At 43.1% G+C, this 27,048-nt stretch overlaps 1 protein-coding gene across 2 annotated transcripts in view; it reads left to right on the top strand.

Annotated features, from left to right (window-relative positions):
* Positions 1-27,048, top strand: part of didum (dilute class unconventional myosin) — a 70,229-nt gene that overhangs the window by 33,385 nt on the left and 9,796 nt on the right. For both annotated transcript variants that reach the window (XM_075693154.1, XM_075693155.1), the window contains 13 exons: positions 964-1,170; positions 2,027-2,239; positions 8,265-8,358; positions 9,302-9,552; positions 12,640-12,753; positions 13,980-14,150; positions 16,080-16,185; positions 16,584-16,776; positions 16,912-17,032; positions 19,473-19,550; positions 19,656-19,749; positions 24,077-24,226; positions 24,314-24,465. In XM_075693154.1, coding sequence (XP_075549269.1) covers positions 964-1,170; positions 2,027-2,239; positions 8,265-8,358; positions 9,302-9,552; positions 12,640-12,753; positions 13,980-14,150; positions 16,080-16,185; positions 16,584-16,776; positions 16,912-17,032; positions 19,473-19,550; positions 19,656-19,749; positions 24,077-24,226; positions 24,314-24,465 — 1,944 coding nt within the window. The remainder of the gene's footprint in view (positions 1-963; positions 1,171-2,026; positions 2,240-8,264; positions 8,359-9,301; positions 9,553-12,639; positions 12,754-13,979; positions 14,151-16,079; positions 16,186-16,583; positions 16,777-16,911; positions 17,033-19,472; positions 19,551-19,655; positions 19,750-24,076; positions 24,227-24,313; positions 24,466-27,048) is intronic.

Here is a 27,048-nt window from a genome sequence, read left to right as displayed (position 1 = left end):
AAGTTCGTTCATGCGCACCTGCAAGAACGGGTCTAATACTGAGGAAGAGTTGATTCATGTGACTAAAAATAAGCCGGAGCCCCACTGCTTGCCATGTTCAGGCAGACCTTATCAAAAAGCATCTTGCATAAGGTCTCTTACAGTAGATTAGCATATCAGGTTGCTGATTTAGTGTGCGGACTTTAAATGATGTAGCTCACCAGTACTGAATTATGTGTGCAAGGGCATCACTGATTAACTGAGACATGCTTGCTCAGTTTACGGACTGTATCAGCGGTTGTTTTTCGTGTGGATTTATCTCCAACATTGCTAATGCCATTATTTCGCATCAAATCATGCTATGATACCATCATAAATTGCTGTTTCCTTGTCATTTTGTCTTTTGGTGACTTGCGTGATTGGGCTAGGGCTCAGCATATGATTTTGAGATCTCATGTAGAGTATGCTTAAAACCTTTTGTCATTTACCTTAAAAGCCCGGCATATTCTTGAAGAGTCGACTTTTCTTTTGTCTTCATTTTTGCAATTGCATTTTAAAAGTAAAGATACGGCTCTGCTGCGAAGTTTGAAAGGCCATATTTTGTGTGGCCTATCTGGACTTCGAGGCAGATAAAGTAGTTTATTTTTTTTGTGGGTTACCTACCTTGAGGTGGCCATCAACGTTTATACAGGTTGCGTATTTTATTTCATTACTTGCTAGTACTTAATGGCTGTATTTCAGTGGGGACAGAATGGAGCAACATACGGAATCCCAAGTTGTTGAAGCTAATCCATACCTCATTGTCTAGGTGTAGCTCTGAAAAGCTAAAGCAAATTGAGTCTTTTGAATAAGTAGCTGCACGTTCACAGATTTCTTTTTCTTTTTTTGCTCAGTTCTTGCATGCAGGCGGGAGTGAATCATGCCAGTGGGAACATTGTTGCAGGTTTCTTTGTATTCTTGACCACATGGCCTCTGTTCTTGCAGAAAAATGTGCGTCGCTGGATCACGAGGCGCAAGTACCAACGCGACGTGGCCTGTGTTATCGTGGCCCAATCGGCCGTGCGCCGCTATTTTGCCAAGAAGCAGCTGCGCAAGCTTAAGATTGAGGCCAAATCGGTGGAGCACGTCAAGAAGCTCAACAAGGGACTTGAGAAGAAGATCATCTCACTGCAGCAGAAGATTGAAGAGCTGGTCAGTCTTACTTTTGGTATTTGAGGATACTGCTGATCCCATAGGGGGTCGTAGCAGGCAGGTACATGCAGAAACATACTTCACACACAAAAACAAGATGAATTATAGTAGGACCTCACTGACACAATCCTGTTACATAAGATTTCCCGATGCCAACATTCGCAGTTGAGAACACAAAAAGTGACCCTATTGAGTTACGCTTATTTTTGAGCGGTTCATTTGTTCTCGGAAAACACTATCTCTCGGCACCAACATTCGATAAATTGCCAAACGGTGATCGTATGATGCATTTTCCAGCCGCTAGGTTCCATATAAACAAGGAAATGTGCGACGTGCACGCAGTAGCCACCCACCGTGGCAGCTTCACCGCAATACTTGGCAGCCCGTCTCACGTGAAAATGCCGGCGTGCACTCAGTTTTTTATTCCGGTACCAGCAAATCTCTCCCAGGTTGTTGCACGCCGCATTCACAGTTGTTGCTGCCAATTTCAATGCGATAAGCATCTTCACCTGTTTTACACTATGCGGTGCCGTTGGAAGCATACTGCACGCTTTTAATAGGCAAACGTGCCGCTGTTCCCTGCTGCATACTGCGATCGTAAGATAGGTTTTCCAGTCTATACAAAAGAAGTGAAACTATTATGTTAATTTCTCTAAAAAACCTTGTACCACTGTTGGTGGCGAAACTGAAACCAAGGTGTGAAAATAGTACAGACTTCAAACTTTGTGACATGCGTGAAGGAGCTCCATGCCCACGTGACATGCCCTTCATTGCCACATAAAGCAGTTGTGCGTTTAGGTGATTATGGAATTCTTTTTTCGAAGTTTGGTGGTCTTTACTCCCTCTACTCACACAGGTCAAGGAGAACAAGACGTTCCGGTCTCAGGGTGAGGACATGCGTGGCCTGCAGGAGAAGTTAGAGCAGGCCAAGAATCTGGAGAACCTGTTGCGAGTTTCCAACGACAAATTGTCTGCACTGGAGGAGACGTTGGCCTCCGTCCAGGTGAAGCTACGGCAGGTGTCGTGTGAGAAGGAAGAGCTGCTATCCACAAACACAGCGCTCAGCCAGGTACGTCTGTTGCTGAGGGCCTATTTTCACAATTGTTAAAGGTGCACTCAAGAGCAACTCTAAGTTGGTTTATACTGGTGAAGTATTCTTTCAAAACCATATTTTCAATCCATCAGCTGACTTTGCAGACAGTTGTGTGGTAACATCTCATCACTCACAATCATCAAAATCTACAGATCGCAAATACACAGTTACTATTATTTCTACTTGACCTTGCATAAGCTCCATTTTTTGTAACTAGGCCCGTTGCACCTTTGTCTCTTGTAGCTTTTTATGTCCACATACAGCATTCAACACCAAGAGTATAATTTATTTTCATAATTGTGCCACTTGTTTTATTAAAGTCACTTTGCACCATAAAACCAGATTAATCATTATCATTCCATCCACATAAAAATGTAAACTGCTAATGGAAAAAGGAAGGCCGAATTTCCAATTTTAGAACTTCACACGTAATTAAGTGCTGGTACGTCATTGTGATGCCGCAAACTTCAAATGTTGGATTGCGCAACATTTTGACGGAACACATAGAAGAGAAACACACGCAACAGAGTGCTACTTCCAACTATCGATTTATTCCCTTGTAAGCGGAATAAATACAAGACACTCAAAGGGGAAGAGCAACAAAAATACAAAAACAATTTTACAGAAATGACCACCCACCAATACCAAGCCGCCTTTTTCACATGATCACTTGGATCATTGCAACAGAAAGGAACAACGAGCATACAAAATTTCAGATTAAGGCGTGAGGAAATCTGTTTCTTTTGCACTAAGGGAAACAGACGGCATGCTTGCGCACATACTTCCCCATATGCACAGTCTCAGCAGCTTCGATAATCTCTGTCATTTGGCTGCTATCTTTGCTCACAATCGTGTCGTACTCAGATTGGCTGACATCCACAGTCACTGCAATGAATCCCGAGGTGTCCGGCGACTGCTATTGAAACATTATAGTTGTGCTCCTTTCATCTTCCGTTCAGACGTTGCCCACTCTGTCCGATGTGCTTTCTGCCGCATGAAAGTGGAACAGAATATACCACTCCCTTTTCTGCAGCTGAGGAGAGGTATAGTTGCAAGTAGCGCTTCGCTGTGTGTTTCTCTTCTGTGGGTCTCATCAAAATGTTGTGCAATCCAACTTCTAGTATGCTATACTAACATGCCCAGTTTTTAACCTTAACAGACTTCAAGGTTGTTTTTTTGTATGTGTGTGTTTTGAATGTTTTTAGTGCAGAAAAAATTCGCGAATCCTCCTAGGTGAAGTTGTTGGTTCATTAGAATGCAATGTATTTCTTCTTTCTTGATGAACAACGAACTAAGGAGGTGGACTCAATGTTAAATATTCTTAATGTCGTGGGAGGCTAGTTCAAGAACCTGAAAGGTGTGTCACCACCCATCTTTCATTTTTGCATATTTTTTGGCTAGCCTCTGTGCATGGTAAGAGTGATCTTTTTGGTATTCTAAAAGCTCAGTTAACGAACAAAGTCTTAATATTGCTCTTTAGTGTCTCTTTAAGTTTGCGTTCAGATAATGCACTTTTGGGCCATCTGTGGCAGTATGTCAAACCACGATATAACAGACCTCGATCTAACAAAATTCACGATGTAGCCAACTATTTGCACTTCCCAATCTTAGTTCTAGTGAGAGCTGCACATTTTTTTTTTCACAATTTAACTAAGTAATTTTGTGACATGGTTTTGATTTAACAAAGTTTTTGGCCATTTCAAGCACATACTTGGAGCCTGTATGGCTGGAAAATCTAGCAAAAAACAAAATGTTGTCTAGCATAGATGTCACTACTTTTTCCACACCGGAGAGATGTGAGGACACAGGAGATTCCTAGACATTTTCCTGATTCTGTTTATTTGATGTTTAGTTACATGAATGACATGTGTAGGTCTTGCACATTACTGAATTAATGATTTAAGAGCAGCGATCTGCTGCCTGTTCTCTTGATACATCCGGCACAAACATTTAAGGTGCCTTGGGAAACGTCCTGACACACCCCGTCAGAGAGCAAGCAATCTTAAAGACCAATCGCAGCTCCTTGTCGACCAGAAACAGTCAGGCCACATAGGTTAAAGCATGCAATAGAATCGCGGGCGAGCTTCGCTGAGTTAGAACTTGATAACATCCATCTGCCCAAAGAGTTACAACCCAAAATAAAGATGTATAGAAAACTACCAAGGCAGCTTTTGGGCTTTTGACAAACTAGAGCAAAGAATTATGATTGTCTAAAAAGCGAAAATACACAATAGTCTGGAAGCATTCACTGAACAGTTTTCACTGAACAGTTTGGAAAATTAGAAGATGGGCTTTGGTTGCCAGTACAAAAGGCGGGCGATAATGCCCTTGTTTGGCTGAACGCTTAGAGGCACAGTGAGTAGTGCCCCGCCGGAGATTCCCTGAACTGGCCTCCCCACTTTCATCAGAAAAGACATTTTCAGGTAAAAGAACAATAACAAGAAGTGTAAAGATGGACAGCTATGTGACAGTTGGCCAAGACAAAAGTTACTTGCAAGCGTCCTGCATGAATAGTTTGAACGGCAAAAATGCTGTCGAAGCATGCGTGCCAGTATGCTGTATGCAGGAAATACCGCTGTGCCATTTGTCGCGTTGGTAAACACCTTGCGGAGGCCACGGGGCACATGCAGCTTGGAATTCTCGTAGAAACGCTCGGAGAGCTGACGTTTGCTTTAGTGCTGTGGGGTTCTCACCTGTGCTTTTGGGACACATGAAAGCACGGTAATGTGATCAAGCACACGCTAAGGGGCCAAGAGAAAGGGTGGAGGGTTGCTGGAAATGCACGCCTATCTGCCGCCGTGCATGGCTTCCCATACGTGGGCCACGCTGAATATCTTGGACTTAATTTGTGGTGAGTGCAAAGGCAGAGCTGAGATGCCTTGATGCGCATTGTGTTCCCGCGCTTCTAGTGTAGGCGGTCATGTGATCTCAAGTTTCTGAGAACAGTGTGAAGCATTTGCTTGCATTGTGACGGCAAGTGTTTGTGGTCGTCAAGTGAGAGCTGTTCAAAACTACAAACCTTACTTTGTGTAGTTGTCTCTTTGCTGTCGCTCTGGCTTTTCTGGCAAAACTGCAATATTTCTTTAGAGCGCAGCTCTCAGGCGCCCATTCCTGCAGCAAGCGCCGTTGTCGGCATCTTACCTGGTAACGAAGTGAACAAGCATAGTGAAAGATGAGAGTAAACATGTAGTTCAGTGGAGGATGAAAACAAAAAAACAGCGAGAGCGAAGAGAGCATGAGGAGGAAAGCAGAGGAGGAGTATATGGCAAAAGCAGAAGAAGAAAAGCGCAGTGCCACACACAAGGGGTTTTGTGATGATGGCTACGAGATGGCGGCAGAGTAGCGCACATTGTCTGTATGAAAACAAAGTGCTGCTTGAGTGGAGGTTGTCTGCAGAGACTGCTGTGAATCGCACCCATGCGTCACCCATGTACTCCCTTTCGCGATCTCCTGATTAGCGAGGCAGTCGTGCCACACTTTGCTCCATTTGCAACGTGCTGCACGAGACAGATTTTCCACGCCAGCCAATACATAGTGAAATGAAAGCACATATACAGCTCTGCTCAAGCTTCATATTAGTGTGTATTGTAATCGTCCGTGAATATTTTTTCTGAGGACAAATATCCGTATCTTTTTAGTAGCATTTTATAAAAATATGTGGGCACCATCTTATGACAGCTGCAGGCACTAAGCGCAGTCGGCAATGGTTTCCAAAATTTATGGTGCCAAGCGATGCAACACACGCCAGTGGCACTGCAAGGCACTGCAAGCTACACCGATGCATTGCTATCGGCACGGCCTGCACTGCATCTGCTGGTGCTCATAACTGTGCTATTATGGCTCGACCTTCTTGCAATTTGTTTCTAAGTGCTGTAAGGGTATTACTGAAATTTTCTCGTCTGTACCTGGCTTTCTCTGGATCTCATCGTGCCAGCAGAGCGGCAGTCACTCACCAGGGCTTTCGCAGCAGCCGTAACAGTCAGAGCTGTGACCCCTAAACCGCAGTTCACATTGAGTTGTGACCAGGCGGGTTCAGGCCAGGGGGGCAGGGCTAGTCTTTAACTTAAGGTGTTTGTTCACCCCCAACAATGACAACAACAACAGAAACAAACAGAACCACAGTGGCAGAGCGTTCCGCATGGCTGAGATGAAAACCGCAAATTGGAGGTTACACACAAGAGGCTGATAATGGCTCAGCTCACCTAGCTTGGATCCAAGCTGGGACTCTGGCACGGTAGTCAACGGTAGATCCCTCTTGCGTGCCAGCACAAATTTCTTCGTGCCACGTTTGATAGCACGAACGATGTCCAATTTTTCTTCTATGCTGAGCACCCAGTTTTTGTCCTAGCTTGCACGACACCACAACATGGGCCACAACGCTCTCTGGCTCTGGCACGATGCCAAAATGATGTTGATGTGGCTTCACCCTTCCAAGCGCCCTCTGTGTTTGCGCTTCGAAGCCGTTCCGATCTCTGAGGCTCGTTGTTCTGCCGGGTCGCCGTATCGCTGCGATTTCGTGACGAAAAGTGGAAACGCTACGTGTAAACCGATACATATGCAATAAGCTGGTGCAGTTTATGCGGATACAAAACTCACAATGTTTAGTGACTGCTGAGACGGGGATTTGAAAAAGCTGCTTTAAGCAGGTGCAATTAAATGAGGTTTTACTGTATAAGGGTATTACTCAAATTCACGTGTGCGTACCTGACCCTTCTCTGGATCGCACCATGCCAGCTGTCGCGAATAGGTTTGGAGCATTGAGAACCCAAAGAAATGATGGACACCCAAAAGTGAGACTGAGAGCAGGGCGACTACGTAGTCCAGGGGCCACCTTAAAACCTCTGCATTGACGAGGACAATGGGTAACTGTTGCAGGTGCCAACCACGGCAGCACAAGCGAGCAGGAATGAGAGAGGTCAGGGCCAAGATACAGTTATTGCTCATGTATGCGAGTGAACGGTCAGGGAACAAGCCAAGACAGAGGACAGCTCTCACATTGCGGAACGACTGCTCGTGCATTGTCCGTTCCCTTCTTTTATATCCTTTTTTCGTGGGTTGCACCGACCATGCGAGGGATGAAAGGTGGCAAGGCTTGGGTGGCTCCCTTTGTTGTGTAGTCGTGCAACTGCCTATATTTGTTTTCTCTTTAAGAACATAGGTAGTGCATGCTATGTTACAATCCTTCCCGGTACAAAGACTGTTGAGTGTCCTCACTTATAACATGACAGACAAAAAACTGGTGTCCCATTAGCACATTCTTACTATATCTTGTAAAGTCACAGATGGAGGGAGTTCCCTGTTATGCCACATAGTCAAGGGGGGTGTGCCTGTTGTAGAAACGTTCCTGCGCAAGAGTTTGTCACTAATATACCACAGCTTTGCTAAGTGTTCTGAGAAACACTGCAATGCAGGGGCAGGTTGCTGGTCGTGGGGAAACATCACACACAGCTCACTGGCGAAAAAATAATCAGAATGTGCATGTGGTATTGAAAAGCATGTCTCGGACTAAGACGCAGGTCTTGCACCGTGGCTGCACTGTGAAGGAAGTTGTGACGCCATCATTCGCTGTAAGCAGTAATCAGTCACGGCTTTGGCACAAAATAGAAACATGATTTGCTGATTTCTTCAGTAAATAAAAGCTTGTTGTTGTAACAAGCATTTGTTTATTGTTCTCCTACCTTCGGTACCTTTGATATTTCAACATTCAGTTAACTCGGACATCTTTTTTGGTCACATATAATCGGAACTAATGAGGGGGTTTTATTATGTGCTGACCTATTGTTGTGTGTGGGGTGTGAAGAGTAAAGCCTCGGCTAAGAATTCCAGACATGCTCTCTCAAACATGTTTTCCATCTGAGAAATCCGTATGGGTTTCCTTTGTAGCTTCGTGATGCTGTAGGGTGGATGACAATTTTCCCTTTCGTGACACTTCCTCCACCTTGCAGTATTCCACAGGACTGATTTTCCATACGTTCTTTCTGAACAATGCTTTCCCTTTCAGAAAATCGAAGCTTCAGACAAGGAAAAAAGCAGGCTTCAGCATGACTTGGAGGAAATGGTCAAGGCAATCCAATTAAACCAAGAAAGTGCCCAGGGTAACCGTTTTTACCTTTTGTTTTATTCATCTGGTTCAAGTAGCCACATTTTGTAGCTATGCTGCCATCAAAATCTGGTACGCTATGAAAGGTTTGACCTTGTCCATTCACTACTTTTGCACAAATGTGATAGAGGTTTAATGTCAGTCTAGCCTAACGATGAACCTTACATAGTATTTGTAACTTCTTTTTTTTTTCTTTAACTCTTTAACTCCCAAATTCTTTCCTTAAGAAGTGTACAAGATATCCACCTTCCTCGTTAATTCAGAAAATTCTTGCCTATTATATCCAGGTTCGGAAAAGGTATTGCAGGTGCGGTTTACCTCTTATTTTCACTTAAAATAATAATGAAATACACCTGCTTCACAACATGTTTAAGGATTGAACGTACTTATTATCTGATCAAATTATAGTGATAAGAGTTGAAAACATATAATATGTTCAAGCATAGAGAATCAAATGCACGGTGAGAACTGAGTTCTATTCTCCGGCAAGCAAAGCAGAATAAGCAGTGGCATGGATGAGTGCGGCTCGCCTTTGGAAACATTGCTATGAAAAACTAGGGTGAGTACCAGGTTTGGCTTGGTTGTTAAAGGGGTCAGTAGACTTATAAAGATTAGGCCAGTATGATGTAGTTTTAGCAATAAGGGTTGTATTGGCATGTATTTGTAACTGTTCTTTTTTTTCTTGCCTTAAAACAAACTTCAAAGATTTTTAAAGTGAGTTATGATACAGTGTTAGCAATACAGCAATTAGAGTTGATGTATATGAAATGTTAGCTATGGCAGAAAATTTTCATTTTTGGACACGCATAGAAGTGATGGGGAAAAAAAATTGTGCGTACAGTGGTATTTCACTGTAAGGTAATCTGCAACAAATATGCACTGCAGTGGTGAGATTAGTTTTATTGCAGCGCGCAATAATTTCAATCTGCACCTTGCAGAGTTGCTGCGCCAGAAGCTAGAAAGCGAGCGTCAGCGTCTGCTGGCCGAGTTCGACGAGGAGCGATCGGCTTACCAGCGGCTGGTGAAGGAGCGTGATCGGCTGGAGCAGCGGTGCGAGAACCTTGCCCAGGAGAACAGTCGAATCAGGGGCCTGTCACACCAGCGTACACCATCCAACCTCAGCATGGCCTCTGTGCGCAGTGACAACGCCGACATAACACGCGACGACACCTCCGATGTGCCCGATGAGGTCAGCTTCATTTCCACTCTTGGAAGTCTCATGATATGGGCTAGGCCATATGGTTGCAGGGGCATGGATCTTGAGAAAGGAACTTTCGGACAAATGAAAATGGCTTAGAGCATGGATGGCAGTCATTCCCAAGTCAGGACTGGCAGCTGGGCACTATTCTTGAAAAGTTTACGATTGGTTCCATCATTACTCAAGTACTAAGTTACTAACCTACAAACATTGAGGACAAGGAAGCTTAAGAAGCTAAGGGCCTAGCAATGAGCTACGAAATAAAAAATAATAAGCTCAACATTAAGAGACAGGAAGACCGTGGTGTGAATTACAGAACAAATGGGTGTAGTTAAGATGAAAAAATGTAGTTGGGCTAAAATTGAGCAGACAACTAGTTATCAGTTAGATTAACGAAATGGGTGCCAGCAAAAGGCAAATTTGTTGCGGTGAAATTGGGGAAAGTGTTGCAATGAAATTGGGAAATTTGCAGCCATAGTATGGCATTAGGTCCTGCAAGATAGGTGTAGTTGGGGATCACTGGGAAAGGCCTTTGTCCTTGAATGGATATAAAGTAGGCCATGATATGGACCAAGTGATGAGAACAATGTCTGCATTCTTAAAAACTCACTTTTTGGAAATTTTACTTTCGCATTTTATAACGATGAGCATAGTGCCAAAAGTTAGTAAATGGTGCTCCTGCTGCTTAGTCTGTCATTGTACTCGGTGGCAACAGAGCATGAAAATGGCTTGGACAGGAAGTTCTGCATGTCTCCCAACTTTATTTTGTCTTGTACTGTTTTGTCTCCACTGCAACAGTGCAACTGATATCGCCAAAAGGGATAGATTGAGATATGCTCCCATAATTTCCCAGAAGCACACAATATTGCGAATCTTATCTGAACATGAGAGCAGAATTAGCGGATCCCACTGTGGCTAGGAAACTGCAGAACCATAGTTAAAATCAGGCAGAGGGTGGTGGATTATGAGTGTAATTCTAAGCATTTGTGGGAGTCATGTGGTGATTGCTACAATGTGCTTGACAAATTAAGGGCCCTTGTGGTTTTTAGAAACACTACTCATGTCACCATTTGTGCTACCTGCCATTTAAGGAGGCATCAGGGTAGAGGTGTTGGGACACTAGGTCATCTGTACAGGAAGCTGAGATTCCACATTAACATATGGCTGTTTTGGGGCTGATGCCACAATTACGCTTATCAGTTTCAGAAGCTAGAAGCTGCACACATCATTTTAGAGTTAAGTAGCGTTTATAGGCGGTGCCTGCAAATAATACTTTTATACACTAGTACCTACATGTAAGTTTTAGCTGAAACGGTGAATTGCTAATAAGTAGACAACAAGTGATACCTGTCTGATTCTTGATTCATATTTCCTTCTTTGTGTCCTTTTTGATAGAGACTAGTAGACTACGAAAGTGTGTGGGAACGAAATATGATAGTTGAGCTGCTAAGAATGAGTGTTAAATTTTAAGTGTAATCTTACTGGTCACTAGGTGCAAAAATTGGCAATTTCTTGTCAAAAAAATGCATATAAATTTTCTTGCAGTTTCAGGTTCCTCAACTTTCCGCAACGGGTTCCGCAAAATTTCAGCTGCATTTATGCAGTAATAAATTGTGAATTTGTATTTTTATATGGCACTGCTGGCACCGCAAACAAAGGAAATGTACCTGTGACCACTGCTTTCTAAGTGTGTTCGCAGTATGAGGAAAAGGCTTAGTGTGAAATGGCTACTATCATTCTAAAGGTAGTTTTCCTCCTTTCTTTCTTTCTCTCTTTTTTTTATAAGCTTAAGAAGTGGCATCGAGGGTGCATAGGATATGTGCAAAGGCTGGCGAATGAAGTCAGAAAGAACATTATTTTGGTAACATCTGTAAAGAAGGCAATACTGAAGGCATTATTGGCTCAGATGGTGTCGCTCCACTATGGTTTACTACTACACAAGGCTTCGTGCAGTCACCCGATTTCACAGGACATGCGGGTTAGCGCCTTCAAACCATTTTTGACTGCTGTTTTTGGTACACATTGTGGCAGTTTGTTTCTAGGGCATTTAGTGGAGTGAAATTATATGTGGAATGCTACTGCAGAATTAGGTATTTAAGTTTTGTGTTCCTTCTTAATGAACAATTGAAATTTTGAATGCAACGTTCAAGTGTAATTGTAGTGGTGACATTGTATGTAATTTTGTTTTATGAGAACCAGTGAAATATAAAAAAATAGCACCACAGTAGCATAGTTTGCGCTTTCCTGATATTATATAAGTGAACTTTGTTGGTTAATTTATGGTTATATAAGTCATAAAAAATCATTGCTGAACATTAGTGGCCTACCACCGCTACTACTCGGACCTTTACCCGGATAGATGTAGATTCTGTCAAGAAAGGGTGGACATACAGCATATGGTTTGGGCTTGTCCTCGGACATCCACACAGAATAAAATACATGAGACCAGAGAGCAGTGGGAGACTGCGTTGCTCAGGTGTACCAGAAGACCAACTTAAGGCAATCCAGCAGGCCGAAGATACCACCAGGGCCCAAGCGCTGGAGGGCGTCATCTAGGTAGAGATTGTGACTTACCATAGTCACTTGAATTTTTTAAGAGCCAAAGCTCTTTGACAAATTAATTATTCTGTAATGTTCAAATTTGGCCCCTGGCCCTGTACTATTTATCTAAACTTGCTTTCTTCTAATTTTTATTAAAATTGAGCTGGTGGTTCAAAAGTTATATTTCATGTGCCATGTCTCCTCTTAATGTTTAAAGTCAGTTGTGGCAGCCTGTGGCAATCCTGTGGAGCTTCTTCATGGGTCTTGTCTACTTTGGACATGAACTCAACGAGTCCTGGTGTAAAGCAGTAAGAGTGCAAGGTGCCCAGAGAAGTTAAAGCTTTGATCACAAGCATGTACAGATGATGTTCAGAGCAGCTGGTAGCAGGTTTACCGCAGAATTTTATTCGTGGAATCTTCTTATGCTTTAGGGCATGTGTATAAAGCGTTGTTGGCAATGTTACTAGTTGTGAGCCTACCTTGGTGGCAGATGTTTGTAGTAGTAACAGAACCGTATCATGCCTGTCCTTGCTCTAGGATGTTGGTTATGGGTCGGTGAGGTCTGCTAAAGACAAAGAAGCTGTTCATGGAAAACTCAGCTCCATTGCTTGGCAGTCTACTGGAGCATCTGCTGAAAGGAGTCCTGGTGCCGTGAGTGCTTCACAAAACCTCTTTTATGCCTTCTTTAGTGTTACTAAGAGTGTAACAGTGATATTTCCCACGGTACTTCGGTGACTATGGCGTTTCACTGGTAAGAACGAGGTCGCGGGTGGGATCAGTGGTGGCCGCATTCCAATGGGGCAGGATGCAAAAACGCACATGTACCATCCTTTAGAAGTGTGATAAAGAACTCCAGGTAGTGAAAATTAATTGGAAGTCTGCCGCCATAGCATGCTTCTTAATCAGATTGTCGTTTTGGCACGTGGAACTCCATAATTAAATTTTTTTTAGAAGTATAACAGCAGAGGCCTGAATTGCTGCACCTGCATTATTTTTAGATGGGCACGTAAAATTTTCAGTGCATGGTCTGTTTGTATAGCTTGCAATTGAGGTGCAGTGAGGATAAGCACATTTTTGATCAAATTGTGTTCAAACAATATGGGCAATAGTGTGCAAATGTGGTCACAGTTAAGTAAAAGCATGGCAGTGTGCATGAATACAAGAAAATGAATGAAATGCCGAGTCATGCTGTGCACTGCGTGAGGGTAAATGCGAGTATAAGGGTCCACTAGGCCTCTCATTTTGACATTTTTCTTTTTCTTTTTTGCCTTGCTTGAGTTAGTAGTTTTGAGCTAGCATGGAAATCACGCATGAATATATGGCTTGTAAGCCTTATGGGCTTGTGTTCTCCCATTGGAGTGAGAATAATGGGTCATTCCTCAACTGGAGTAGGATCCTAGCTGTAGTCGTGCTCCATGCGTTCGTGCTATTTCATGCACTTATGTCAATTGATTCAGACACATACTTATTCTGATTGACATGTGAGTATGTTGTTTTATTTAAGCTTTGTGTTCATTAATGTAGCTTATGACTCCCACTCACCAAGAAGGAGCACTTAAGTCAAGTGGCCTGTGAGGGCAGGCATGACTAGTACACTGGTGTAACATTAGTGTTCTTTGTGGCACCTTCTTTGGATTTAAAGAAATAACTGGGCCCTATAAAAGCAGTTTCTTGCTTCTGCCGAGGGGATGTTGCGTCTTAAGCAGTAGACGTAGCTTGCCCACCTGTTTTAGCACCGATTTGCCCACTTGTTCACCAGTTGTCGTAAAGTAGCCTATTGGTATGCTGCTGTGCCACTTGTACAGTGAAGGAGAAGAAAGGGTCGCAGTGTCAGCTGGATTAATAGAACCATGTTCTTTCGTTTGTATCTCCCTCAGCCGGAGCAGCAGCAAGCCCCTCTTCCTGATGTGTCAGTGGTTCTGAAGCTTCAGCAGCGGCTGAATGAAGTTGAGCAAGAGCGAGCACGTCTGGAGAAGAAGATGGAAGCTATGGAGGTCAGGGAGGAGCAGTCTCAGGCCAGGGAAGCCAGTGGCAAAGAGCTGATGCGGGTATATCTGATGACTTCATCGCTTCTTTACACAGAAAGGTTTATTATGTAGTCCAGGCAAAAGTTGGCAGGCTGAGATCTGAGTGAGTGAGTTTGATAACTTTATCTGGAATCCAGCAATTGGGAGGCCCGGGCCTGGGGCTACCTAGATGGCCACTGGGAGCTTTTGTTCCCATACGGCCTCCATGGCTTGCTGGGCAGCCCAAAGTTGGTCTTAAGAGTTTTGAGCTGAGCAGTGCGGCCGACCATCACGCCCGTAGATTTTCCGGGGAAATTGCCATTTTACCTTGTTATATTTTACATCCCCACAACATGTGTTGAAGGGTAGCTCTAGCAGACTTGAATGGCTTGCATATAATCATTCTTGTATATCTCAGGGTAGAAAGTCATTAATTGCACAGGATTTGTATAGGTTTCTGTTTGTAATCACCTTTAAGCAACGAAGTCGGCTCTTTTCAGTTTAGTATGAGGCGATGGTAATATTTGCCTCCAGCAGGACAGAAACTTAAAAGGGGCTGTGAAACACTTTTGTCACTAATCATACAACAGGCTCACTATTAAAAGACGTAGTCTCATGAATCTCATGCTACAAAAATGTTTAGAATCCTTCATCTATTGCACCAATAGCTGAATTTCTCTTTTTTTTGTCTCCACTCATGCACTGGAAGCTACACAGCAGATAAGCCAAGAGGGCAAAGACCTGCCCAAAAGTTGTGTATTGTGGGGGGTGAAAGAGCTGTGGCACTATTGTCGTGCGTTGACCAGCCGAGCAAAAATAAAACTATTTTTATGTCTTATTGCGATCGCAGACATATATGTGTTTAATTTATTTAACTCAACTAGCAGTTATGCATTATTGAGAATGCTCTCGCAATTGCAAAATCAGCCAATAGCATTAGTGGGTCCAGCTGCTTGTGATGACGCTGTATGACAACATTGCAGAAGCGAGAGCAAGCTTTTTTTCTGTTGTTTTTGATACGAGGTTATAAATTCCCTGCTGCATGCGATGCAGTAACATTTGGCTCATATGTTCACAGCAGCCTCTACGACAGATAGACAAAGTTTTCTTACTATGTTAAATAAGTGTTTCAGAGCCCTTTTAATTTTATGCAACTTGCACGTACACACTAGGACAGAAGGCATAGTAATGGTTTAGCATGTAGATTTGGGTTGCACCTACTAACTCCAACTTGCGTATTTAGGTTGCAAAGGAATTTGCGTTTTTCTTTTTTTCACAACACATTTATATTTGTAAGCTTTTCTACGTGAAGGTGCGCTCTTTGTAGAAAGTGCACCAACTGTGCTGCATGCTACGGGAGCTGACTATGGGTTACGGTACCCGCCGTGGTTGCTCAGTGGCTATGGTGTTGGGCTGCTGAGCACGAGGTCACGGGATCGAATCCCGGCCACGGCGGCCGCATTTCGATGGGGGCGAAATGCGAAAACACCCGTGTGCTTAGATTTAGGTGCACGTTAAAGAACCCCAGGTGGACAAAATTGCCGGAGTCCTCCACTACGGCGTGCCTCATAATCAGAAAGTGGTTTTGGCACGTAAAACCCCAAATATTATTATTATTATTATTATTATGGGTTACGGTGTGGAGGTGATCATTGCATATATGCTGCTGAGGTCTTTCACTTTGCTGAAGAGCATTGAGGTAACGGGAATGCCCCAAAGTCTAGCTGGATGCTTTTCAGCGAAAGCTCTGTTCACGTATGCTGTGTATAAAAAGAAGTCTGCAACCTGTCTTCAAAAATGCTCTAAATGTGGAACCTGCAGAAGAGCTTGGAACATTCAATAGCTCAGTGGCTTTGCCAATATGATGCTGTTTCACAAGGCGGCGTGTAGCCTATGACATGTGCTTAAGAAATAAAAATAATTCCTTAGAAAAAGTGCAGTACTTCTCTCATCTGTTGCATTTTACTTCAGCTGCATGAGTTGGAGATGGAGAATGCCAAGCTGAAGGAAGACGTAAAAAAGATGGTGAAAACTCTGGCTAACGAGGACAAGTCAAGCCGGGAGAAAGATTTGATGGGTGAGTGCGAAGCACCTTCCTTTATTTGACTGTGCTAGTTTCCCAGTGGTATTGTTGTCTAATTGCTTTGCATTGTAAGGTTTGTAATGGTTTGCATTGTGCTTTGAAAAGGAAAATTTTCTATCAGCTAAAACATTTTTGATAAATAGTTCTGCTCAGTTGTTTGCAGTCCTGTGGTGACATGGTGAGCACTGCAGACTCCAAACCCAGTGGCCCTTTTGGTCGGCTGTGTGTAACGAGGAACTTGGATGCTGGTCAAACTAATTATCCGAATTTTGTGAACAGGCCCCTGTGTGCTTTATTAGACTCATTTAAGATAAGCATCACAATTGAAACTTGCATTTGAAATATGCTCATTAAACGTGTTCGACCAACGCATCCTCCCTCTGTGCTTGTAGCTCACTACGAGTCAATCCAAGACGAGCTGGAGCGTCGGCGCGAGGAGTGCCTGCAGTTGCGGGCAGTGCTGGCCAACCAGAATGAGGACCTGAAGTCAGTGGTAGCCCTTGATTCATATCGTGGCAATCTGGATCTGGTCAACGAGGATGGGGAGCTCCTGATGGCATTTGAGACCCAGAAGAAGCTGATCAGGTCTGTCCACCTGTTCTATGTGCCTGCTCTTCTTCTTCTCTCGGCCCTGTCTCTGTCTCATGCTCGTCTCTCGGGGCCGGCTTTCTGCACTGGGCTGCCGATGGCTGCAACCTGCCCCTGTGTGTTTGTGCGCAGACAACTTGAGGCTGAGCTGCAGACTGAGAAAGTGCGCATGCACGCCATGGAGCATGAGTTTAGGGACGAGATCAGGAAACTTCAGGATGACAATGATCGCCAGCAGAAGCTTCTCAGCCAGGTGGGTGCTGTGTCCCGTGGAAGCAGGCCTCTAGCAGTCTGGTTCAGAAGTGTTGGAAGCCACTGCTCACATGACCAGGGCTGTAGCCTGGCCACATTCTGGGCCGTTGACTGTGCAGTCGATCCTGGACATATCAAACTATGATATATTCAATAATTGTCCATATCGAACAGTAAGGTGCCCTTGAATATCTTATGCAGAAGTATAGCTCTCTACTATGATGCATCATACTCCCATTCACGGCTGCATTCGATATATCAAACGTTGTGGCTTGTCGCTCCCCTGCAAGTGCATTTTTCCAAATGGGTTTGTGATCACTTCTTGCACTTTCGGAAATATTCAGTGCTGATGAAATGCCACTGTTTTGGCGGATGCTGTCAAACAACCAATTGAATCTGAAATGCAGTACATGCCATGAAAAGAAAAAACAAAAGAGCAAGGTGCATGTCGCTGTAAGTGGCCGTTTGTTATTGGCAAGAGCAGATTGCCATGCTGCTTCAAGAGTGTGAAAGGCCTTCTAGTCTAATACGCATTCCACAAGAAGTGTGGAGAGAGAGAGAAAACTTTATGAAATGTCCTTGCTGGGGTCAAGGGGGACGGGGGGCAGGAGACTAACCCCACCAGAGCTCCTCTTCCTCAGGCGGCGGCCAGACCTTGAGTCTTGGCGGCAGCAGTGGCCAGCCGGACTGCCCAGAGTTGGTTCTCCGGGCATGCACTTAGAAAGTGTGGATGGCACTCAATATGTTTACTGAGTGGCTCCTGGCATGGGATGCCGAACCGTATTTTACGCTGCCAGGGGTTCCTGTAAACAGGGGTTCCAGTGTACAGCATTTTAGGGTTCTGCGAGTGGCCGAAAGGAATTCAATCCCAACCTCCCACTTGGACGGATTTTTACATTACAGTTCGGATTTAACAATACCACCTTACGCCACTTCCACACTTTGGTTGGTAGTCTTTGCAGAAAGACCATTGCAGAAGCGGCGCAAGAGGTCTCATTACTGTGTGATTCCCAGGTCAGTGCAGAATGCGTTCCATTCGTGCTTGCAGAGTTACAGGTCAGTAGGAATGCAGACGGATGTTCTGCGAGTTGAAAGTCGCTTTTGCAACTAATAGAGTCTGCCTGGATTGACTCGTTGCCGACGAACGACAATCTGGGATAAACTATGCATTGTAACGAACACTTCGGGCACTTTTGTATGCAATTTGCAGTACAAGTATGCTGGTGGCAGCGTGGCACATATCTATGCAGGCTTGTTTGCTTCCATGCTGTATCTATTTCTACTTAATCCTGAATAAAAATGTGCAGCAAGCACTTCGAAGCACATTGCACTCACTGTGGTTTCGTGGCCTGGCATTGCAGCGTTTAGGGTTAGCCTTGCGAACAGTACTATATAAAATATCATTCCATAGCACGAGTGATTTGTGGCACTCGTGTGCAAAAACTAAGTTAAATTTTGTGCATTTGGCATGGTTTTAGAGAAACAGATAAGTAAATTATAACATTTTGCGATCTCACTAAACTGTCCGAGATACGTAGAGTTTTCAGATAAGCTTCAAATAGGCATATTATTTTTTATTTTGACGTATTATGATATTGAATTATTTTAGATTACTCTTTGAGTTCGATATATCTGGGTTCGACTGTATCAGGCCAAGTGTGCCAGTTCTCACAGGACCCTGTGAGAGACCTTGTCACTTGTGTAGTGGCCTTGAAACATGTGATGCATACTGCACTTCATTTTTATGGCTGTCTCAGACAGCCAGTTGCTGTTAAAGTGCTTGCTTAATGTTGCATGTGCTACTAATTGTGGACATAGCAACCGTTAGGTATTTCTGAGCAGAATGATGAGTTACCTAGTTTGACGATTTAGAAATTGAAGAAAGGAGTGTAGTATTTCTCCAGTTGTGAGCATATAGCATTTTATTTTTTTGTCATGTTTTGAAAACTCTGTAGTTTATGTTGTTGAAATTATTGAACTAAGGCATACTTCTGATTATCCTTATGCAAAGACCTTAGCAGCAAAGTGAAAGTTTGTGGGGAAGTGGCCATACATTTGTTTGTAACTTTTTATGAATTCTTGAAAGCGTGCTGCTAGAGTTTTTTAACTGCAGTGCCTTACCGTTGCTGCTTTTGATTATATTTGACCATTTCATCTACTACTGCAGGTTAAAGTTTGTGAGGTTGTGGTTGGGCAAATTGGGCATCTGGTCCATTTAATACAGTTTTGTTCCACCATTCTTGGGATCTGAAAAGCCAGTCTGGAAGATAGCATTTGCTCGAATTCAAACTTAGCAGCTCATGCTTACTTTTGAATGGCAAATGAAGTTTATTTGTGTCACTGCTCCCTTTAAGTGCAGCGTCACCGTACGCCAACCAAGATACATAACTGATTTTCTGTGTGCCTGGTTGTGGTTGTCCTAATTCGCTTTGAAACTGCAGAACCTCAAGAAGTCTCCCCAAGCTCAGACAGATGCGATTCTACAACATGAGATCAATCGCCTGACAGGAGAGAACGTGGTACGTAATGCATGGACGGCCTTAAGTTTCTTTCGCGGTGTTTCATTTTAATTTTTTTGTGAACTGCAGTGAAATGTTGCTGTTTTGTCTTGTGTACTTTTTAAGGATTTGAGAGAGAAAATAGATGGGTTGGCCGAGCAGCTGAAGAAGTACAAGCGGCAGCTGAAGATTTATGCGAAGAAGATGAAGGATGGCGGACGTAAGCTATGAGACCATTGCATTTTACTTTATCTGCAACACTGTACAAGTAGCATTTAAAAAACCATATGTAGTATGTAAATCATATAAAATCATTTATAACTGCTTCATATAATGTTGTAAAAGTTGAATGCCAAGCCTAATGTAATGACTAGTGTAAATTCCACTTGTAACTTGTGGCTATGGTCAGCGATAGGTTTACAGTATACAACATGATTGTCTCAAACATCTAGGTTAACAGCATAATCTCAGTTGACCACATGATTGGCATGCTTAGTTATTGCCTCGTGCACGTGTTATTTAGAAAATTTTTTCGCATCATTCTGTCTACAGGCTAGGTAGTTCAAAGTAAATGGTAAACAGAATGTTTTGTTTCAGACAAAGGACTTGACCATGTGTTGTGGTCACTTACTGCACCTGTGTGTTATATGATAAAATGCTGCATGCTATAGATAATGCATAATATTTCATAATTGGGCTTTCCTGTGCACCTAATATGCCATAACCAACATGACCAATCTCCCTCTAGTAGCACTATTGAACCTGTGAGGTGTTCTGAAAGCTTGTATAATGTGAGAAACAGGGTGGCAGCGAAGTGTGGCACAACTCTTTATGCTGACTCTTCATTTAAAGGACTGCTTTATTGTGGACCTTTATGCTTTAATGAGTCGATTTGTGTCTAATAATGATGGAATGAAACCACAAATGCTCTAATACAACAAATAATGAATGATAACATTGTTAATTATGATCAGCTCTGGCGTCACTGCAATGCAAGCAGCAAAATATCTAGCTACCCGAGGTGCTGTTCTGCAGTGGTCGCAGCTGACCCGGCTCGTGACCACATAGGCTTATATAAACCTTTGACTTTTAGAAGCACACTTGTTAAATGGCCGCTTGCAGAATTCATCTGCTATTCATGAATATGTTGCACTATTGTCGCCATTAGAATCGTGGTGTTCATTATCGTTAAGTGAGGCTGATGACCTTGCGCAAGTTCGGATCACTACCATGGGGATGTAGCGATCCATTTTCATTTTGGCCTCTGCAGAGCAGTGGGTTGAAGGTGGACATGAAAATGTGCCTTTAAAAAATCAAGCGAGCAAATTTGGCTGCTTTTACCTGGTGTCCACTCATTCCGTCCACTGTTGCCAACGAGGCTTAGCCGCTGTTGTCAGGGACCTGTGCAGAGAAACAAGTGAAATGATATGGCTGCTGCAGTGCCATTCCATTGCTTCCATGTACAGTACTACTGCACTCCATATCGATGCCCCGCCATGATGAGTGTCAAGCAGGAGTCAAGCAGGAAACATGCAATGTGATTTCATGTCTCATCTGCCATAGGATGCATGCTTGTCTGACTTGCTGCCTGCTACAACTCGGAATACGTGGGATGGGTGTGCGAGCGAGCAACTGGCACGTAGGCTCTGCCCAGATTCAACATCCCTGCATGTTTCGCTTGAAAGACTTTGTATCCGCATCAGGAAGTCACAAACAAAATCTTTGCACAACGCCCCTTCGTTTCACATGAGCTTTGTCAATAAATGCATATCACTGTGAGTAACAAACACTTCACATCGGTGTGCCATCCACTGGTGCCGCTGATGACAGCTACCATTTCAGCCAGTAGGCCTAGATCGCTGTCTGCCACAGCTGATGGTATTTGCGATTCTGCTGGAGCTCGTCATGTAGAGAGCTTATTTTTTGCCAACATGGTCAACATTAGTACAATTATGTTGTTCTCTGATATAATTTGTTTTCTCGATGCTGTGGGGTCGAAGAGAAACATGTAAACCAGGTGATTCGCCTCGCTGAAATAGTTGGCGTGTACTGTCAATTTGTGCGAAGAAATACTTTTGCATTGTGGTTTCCGAACATGTCATTGTTTTGTATTATTGGTTGATGCTTTGCAAAACAGGTGCACTTTCAATATAACTTTATCCTACTGGTTACTAGTTCATGTCAGAAGCAAAGTGTAGCTGATTTTCCTGCTGTTATTAAGCAATGATAGATGTGAAAGGCGGCTTGGCTGTGGTGACTGGATCAGCAAAGAACCAGCCCAGCACTGCTCCTGGCTCTGCTGCAGCCACGCAATCTGTACGACTTGTTTGTTTGTCCGGTGTCCAATCCAACACCGCATCCTGCCGGAACTTGTTGGAAATTGGTTGGGTGTGGCAGTTGGCACAGGATGGACGCTGAATCATACCGTGCGTCTTTTCAAATGCTAGGAGATGACCAGTCCGACTGGGAACTAATGAAGCAGCATCTATTTTGTCTTGTTCTGAACAAGCATCCCGATCCTGCTTGAACAATACTTTCCGAGCCAGCAAAACGTCAGTCTGAGGAGCCACTAAATGTGTCATATTGACGATGATGTCACGAGCTGCTGTAGTTTGAGATAATCTGTTTGCGCTGACTTTAAAACTGTATTAAAATATGTTCCAAGGCAACATTCACCATTAATACTCATTCAGAGGTACATGTGTATGCAGGAGAATCGAACACAAACATCTCAGGTTTGAAATTTGGTGTCTGTAGCCCTTTAAAATTATATACGAAACTTCACTGTCTTAGTTATGGCAGATGTGGGGAAAGTGCACCTTATTAGGTTCGTCGGACGATCCCACCTCTGTCCACCAGATGTAGGAGTTGTCGGACGATCTCGCCACTGCCACCATTTGAAGGTCGTAGAGAGGAACTTGGGAGGAACTGGGCGAACAGGGTTTATTTTCATTATTTACAGTTTAAACAAGACATACATTGACAGTCTAGCATGGCTCCCAAATGGAGCCCGCAAGACGAAGCACACAGCTCACGAGTACATTGATGAGCACAGAGCATGACGACAAACACACACTAGCAGCCGACAATCGCTGCTTATAAGCACTCGATTCGACGTCATCGCAGACTACACGCCTTTTTGGAGGAGGAGGGCTCGCACAAACGTGCCGCACAGGTTTCAGTGCTCTCTCGAGGGCAGACGACCTTTGTAGCGCAGTCGTCGTGGTATCCATTGTCTGGCGTCCCCGTAGTCAGCTGGTCACGCCCGACCCCAGCCGGCGCCGCTAAATTCCAGAGCTGCCTTTTTCCTGTAGTCGCCACGTGTGCCAGCAGACTGTGACGAATCCTGGGGCCCCCGTACCGCAAAGCACCCGTTTGCCAGGGAGGCTCCCCCTGCCGCAGAGAGACCATGACAACCCGGCAAATTAACCAACAATGTACAGGGCGCCAAACGTGACCAGCCCTGCTGTCGTCACCAATCCTCCAAACGCCGCGCATAGTCGGTTAGCGTTGTCGTCCTCGCTCGTTCTCTGAAGGGCGCCGCCACCGCAGGTCGGTCGAAGCACGTGCAGCGGGCTGAAATAGCTGGCACGTTGCCACCCCAGCCGGCCATTCCTAACAACCTGCAGATTTTGTGTATCGCCTGTTGCAGGGTGCAGGCATTTTACAAATTATGTGGCTGCGAGTGTCAGCCTACTGTGTTGAAAATTTGGAACTGAAATTTGATGTATGCCAATGTACAAGCGAAAACTGCTGCAACCCCTACTTTGCACTGTGAACTGTATTTTTGTGTTTGCTATTTACAGTTGCTAATAACTTATTTGACTCTCACGGTAAGAGAGAAGTCCTGTGAGGGAGCAGGTCATTTTCTCAAGATAGTGGCATTTAACCAGCAACCTCCCTCCTCATTATTCTATTATTCTTTAAATTCATGTCTTCATGTTGACGCACTCTTCAGCCTACCTTGCGTCATGCTAGCATCTGTTCTGGTGTTGTTTTGTAGCTGGGGGCTGAATCCTGCATCTGCAAACCACAGCATTGAAGCTTGAATCATACTTCTTTGCTAACACCAAAATGAAAAGATGCATTCATGTTTATCTTTACTGGCTCACATTTTCATTTGTATGGCACATGCAACATCTTCAAATGCATAAGTTTGTGCACAACAGGCTTTACAGCTGTAGTTCTAGGAGATTTTACAAAAACTTTAATCAGTTAATTTCTTAATGTTTACTTGTCATTTGTTTTGCTATTTATATAGTGCATCAGAGCTAACGTTAGCCAAGCTGTTCAATGAAAAAGGAAAGAAAAGAAACATAAAGAAACTGTGAAAGTTACAATTTTCAGGCCAACATTTAATATTCAGACCTCTGGCGACCAGACATTGTAGGTCTTGTAAATGTATCTTGCACCACGTTTTTTTTTTAAATCTGTTTAGTTGAATAGCTTAACTAAACTTAGCTGGTACACATGGTGTACTGTGTTCTCACTGAATTTGTCTGAGTTGCTCCCCATTTTGCAACATAAATTTTAACTTTTTTCTGCAGTTCTTGACCAGGCTGCAGATGTCAAAGTAGAGGCAGCCGAGGAGCATGGAAAGAACATGCCTGAAATCATGCACAAGAATGCCGAGTATCTTGGAATGTTTGAGTACAAGGCCGAAGACGAGAGTATAATTATCAAGAATCTTATCATAGGTGAGAACCAGAGCCTTTTTGGCGTGTCTTGAGTAAATTTTTTAATTGTGCTATGTGCTTCTTTCCTGTTTTTCTCTCTCTCCTTAGACCTCAAGCCAAAGCTGGCAGTGACACTATTGCCCGGCCTACCTGCTTACATTTTGTTCATGTGCATCCGTCACACGGATTATGTCAATGACGATGAAAAAGTCAAGAGCCTGCTGAACAACATTGTTTTTGGCATCAGAAAAGTGATTAAGGTAGGTGCAGCACAGAGCACTCATTCGTTGGTCACAGCTAAGCCTTAGGCTAGTTCATGTTGGTAAACTTGCACTGCTAAGCTTGTGAATAATAATGGCATCTCGCATTTTAGAAAGTGCTTGCTGGCTTGTAGATTGAGGAACGTTGGTGACGAATGCAAACATTTTCAATTCTTCAGTGCTTGACTATACATGAAGTGACTTATCGCATCTAATATATCGGTTTTACAGCGAAGCAGTTAATGCAACTAGAATTGTGCTCCAAAATGTTATATGCCAGTTTTCATGGCTTTGAAAAAAAGAAAGCACCCACAAAGCCTATATTTCGAGGAAATGTGGGTATTGTTAGGGGCAATATGCAGGCTAATTTTGAAATGTACGAGTCAATTAGGTGTTAAATAAAAGTTGTTAAATCCTCGTTTTCAGCCCGTTTAGAAGCGTTATATGAAACACTTACCGTATAAAGTGTTCACTCTTTCCTGGGAGGACCATAAACGGCAGAAATGTCATATGTTGTGGAAATTGGGGCCACTCCGTGGGTCCCGTGTACGGAAAGTAAGTGTCTAGGGTAATTGTATGCTTTGAAATTAATTACTGATAATTGTCTTCTGCCAATTTGAATACTTTTTACATGGCTTGTCATTTGTTTTCGATCTCCTTGGTGAACTATGTGAGGCACGGCATTTATAGTTAGTTGAATTATGAAGCCTGTTGTGTGTGACGAGCGATAAATATTTAATCTCTGTAGCTTAATTACAGCCTTTCCTCAAATTTATTTATTCAAGCATTCCCGAGTGTCATACTGTCATTGTTTGTTATATTTCCCAATGTCATAAAGTAGCGGTGCAAGACACCAATTTCAATTTTGGTGAAAATAGTGGGAATGTTAATTTCAATGTGTGGTGAAACTTTCATTTTACTAGTGTAAATAGAAGCATTGCAGAAAAATTACTGATCACTCGTTTTTTTGTTTATTTTCTAGGGGAGTGGAAATGGTGATTTTTGAGACTGAATTGAATATGAATCGAATAGTGCCAGAAGTGAATCGAATCGAATATTGAGTACTTCACAAATAGTTTCCAAATAATGAACAGCCATTATGAAAATTCATATAATACAATATTCTCATCCCAGCATTCTTAAATTTAGCAATTTTCTATCATTACATGGTACGTTAAGAAGCGTTGTTTTTTAAAAGCACAAATGGAGCATTAAGGCCAAACAAGTAGTTTCTTCGCATGCACAGGACTCTTCAGAGAGTGCGAGTGATCACTGTACAGCCTGTAAAGTATGGCAACCTAAGGGACGGTAGCCTGCTTAACCACACAAGTTGTCATGTTTTTTTTCTATACTTTGCACACAGTGGTGAAACTTTACCGTAATTTAACTCCAGTTTTATGTTTATTTGGGTGCAGTTGATCTTCTGAAATATTCAGGAAATATTTGAGAAGTATTCACATTTAGAAATAGTAACTATTCGATTCGAAGGCCAAATTTGATTCGTTTTTCGGAAGTTTTGAATATTCTCACGCTGCTGTTATTTTCATGTGTCGTAGCAGGTTTGTACTTGATTTCTTCGCTGCTCTCAAAGATCTAGACATGGCACTTTGTTAATATTTCGTTAAAATAAGGGCCAGGTTACAGCTAATGTGTACAGAAAGCTCGAAATATGTGGGTCAATTTCAGAATTTCCAATAAATTGTGTAGGCAAGTGCTCTGGAGCTTTACGAGTACGTATTACAAGCAGTGCAAAATTTAGCCTACTGCCATGATGTAGCTACATTTACCACCAAGATCAAGCTCGAAAAACATGGGCAGACCTCTATGGCAAGTCTGTTATACAATGTTTACATTTGGTGAAAATAAGGGGCATTAATAGGTTGCGTGTAAGCAAAATTGGAGTGCATGTTAAAGAACCCCAGGTGGTCAAAATTTCCGGAGTCCTCCACTACGGCGTGCCTCATAATCAGAAAGTGGTTTTGGCACGTAAAACCCCAAGTATTATTATTATTATTAAGCAAAATTGGAAGTGTTCCAAGTAATTACATCCTTTACGATAAATTGCATAATTGGAGCAAACATGATTCACATTTACAAGTGATGCAAAATTCTGCACGCAGCCGTGGCATAACTACAAATGCCACCAAAATCACACTTAGCATCAATGGGCAGGCCACAATGACAAATCTGTGTGGAAAATTAAATGTGTATGCAGCAAATACAGCTGTTGCCAAAAAAAAAATACTGAAATGAGTGTTTGCAAGTGTTGTGCTACCGTTCTGAGCTATGTTTCCCAATGTCCATTCAACATAATCCTTGCGCCCTTGTTTTCGGTATTTCTGTGCATTATATATGATGTTCACCCGGTGTCCTCGGTCATGTAAACGAGACACCTTGTTTCTGTTCGGTTAAAGCAAAAGTCGGGTAAAGTCAGTTCAAAGTGGATGGATTGATTGTGGCTTCTGCAATAAATTATGTGTGCATTTAATCAGTGGTTCGAAAGTGCCATACTATGGTTATGAGCTATGCCTCCAAATAACCTGAGAGAACTCTAGCTTACACCAAGTTTATGTTTGCTAGAAA

This window comes from Dermacentor variabilis, chromosome 5 (assembly GCF_050947875.1).
Source record: "Dermacentor variabilis isolate Ectoservices chromosome 5, ASM5094787v1, whole genome shotgun sequence".
Classification (NCBI taxonomy): Eukaryota; Metazoa; Arthropoda; class Arachnida; order Ixodida; family Ixodidae; genus Dermacentor; species Dermacentor variabilis.
This window is presented reverse-complemented; position numbering and strand designations above follow the sequence as displayed.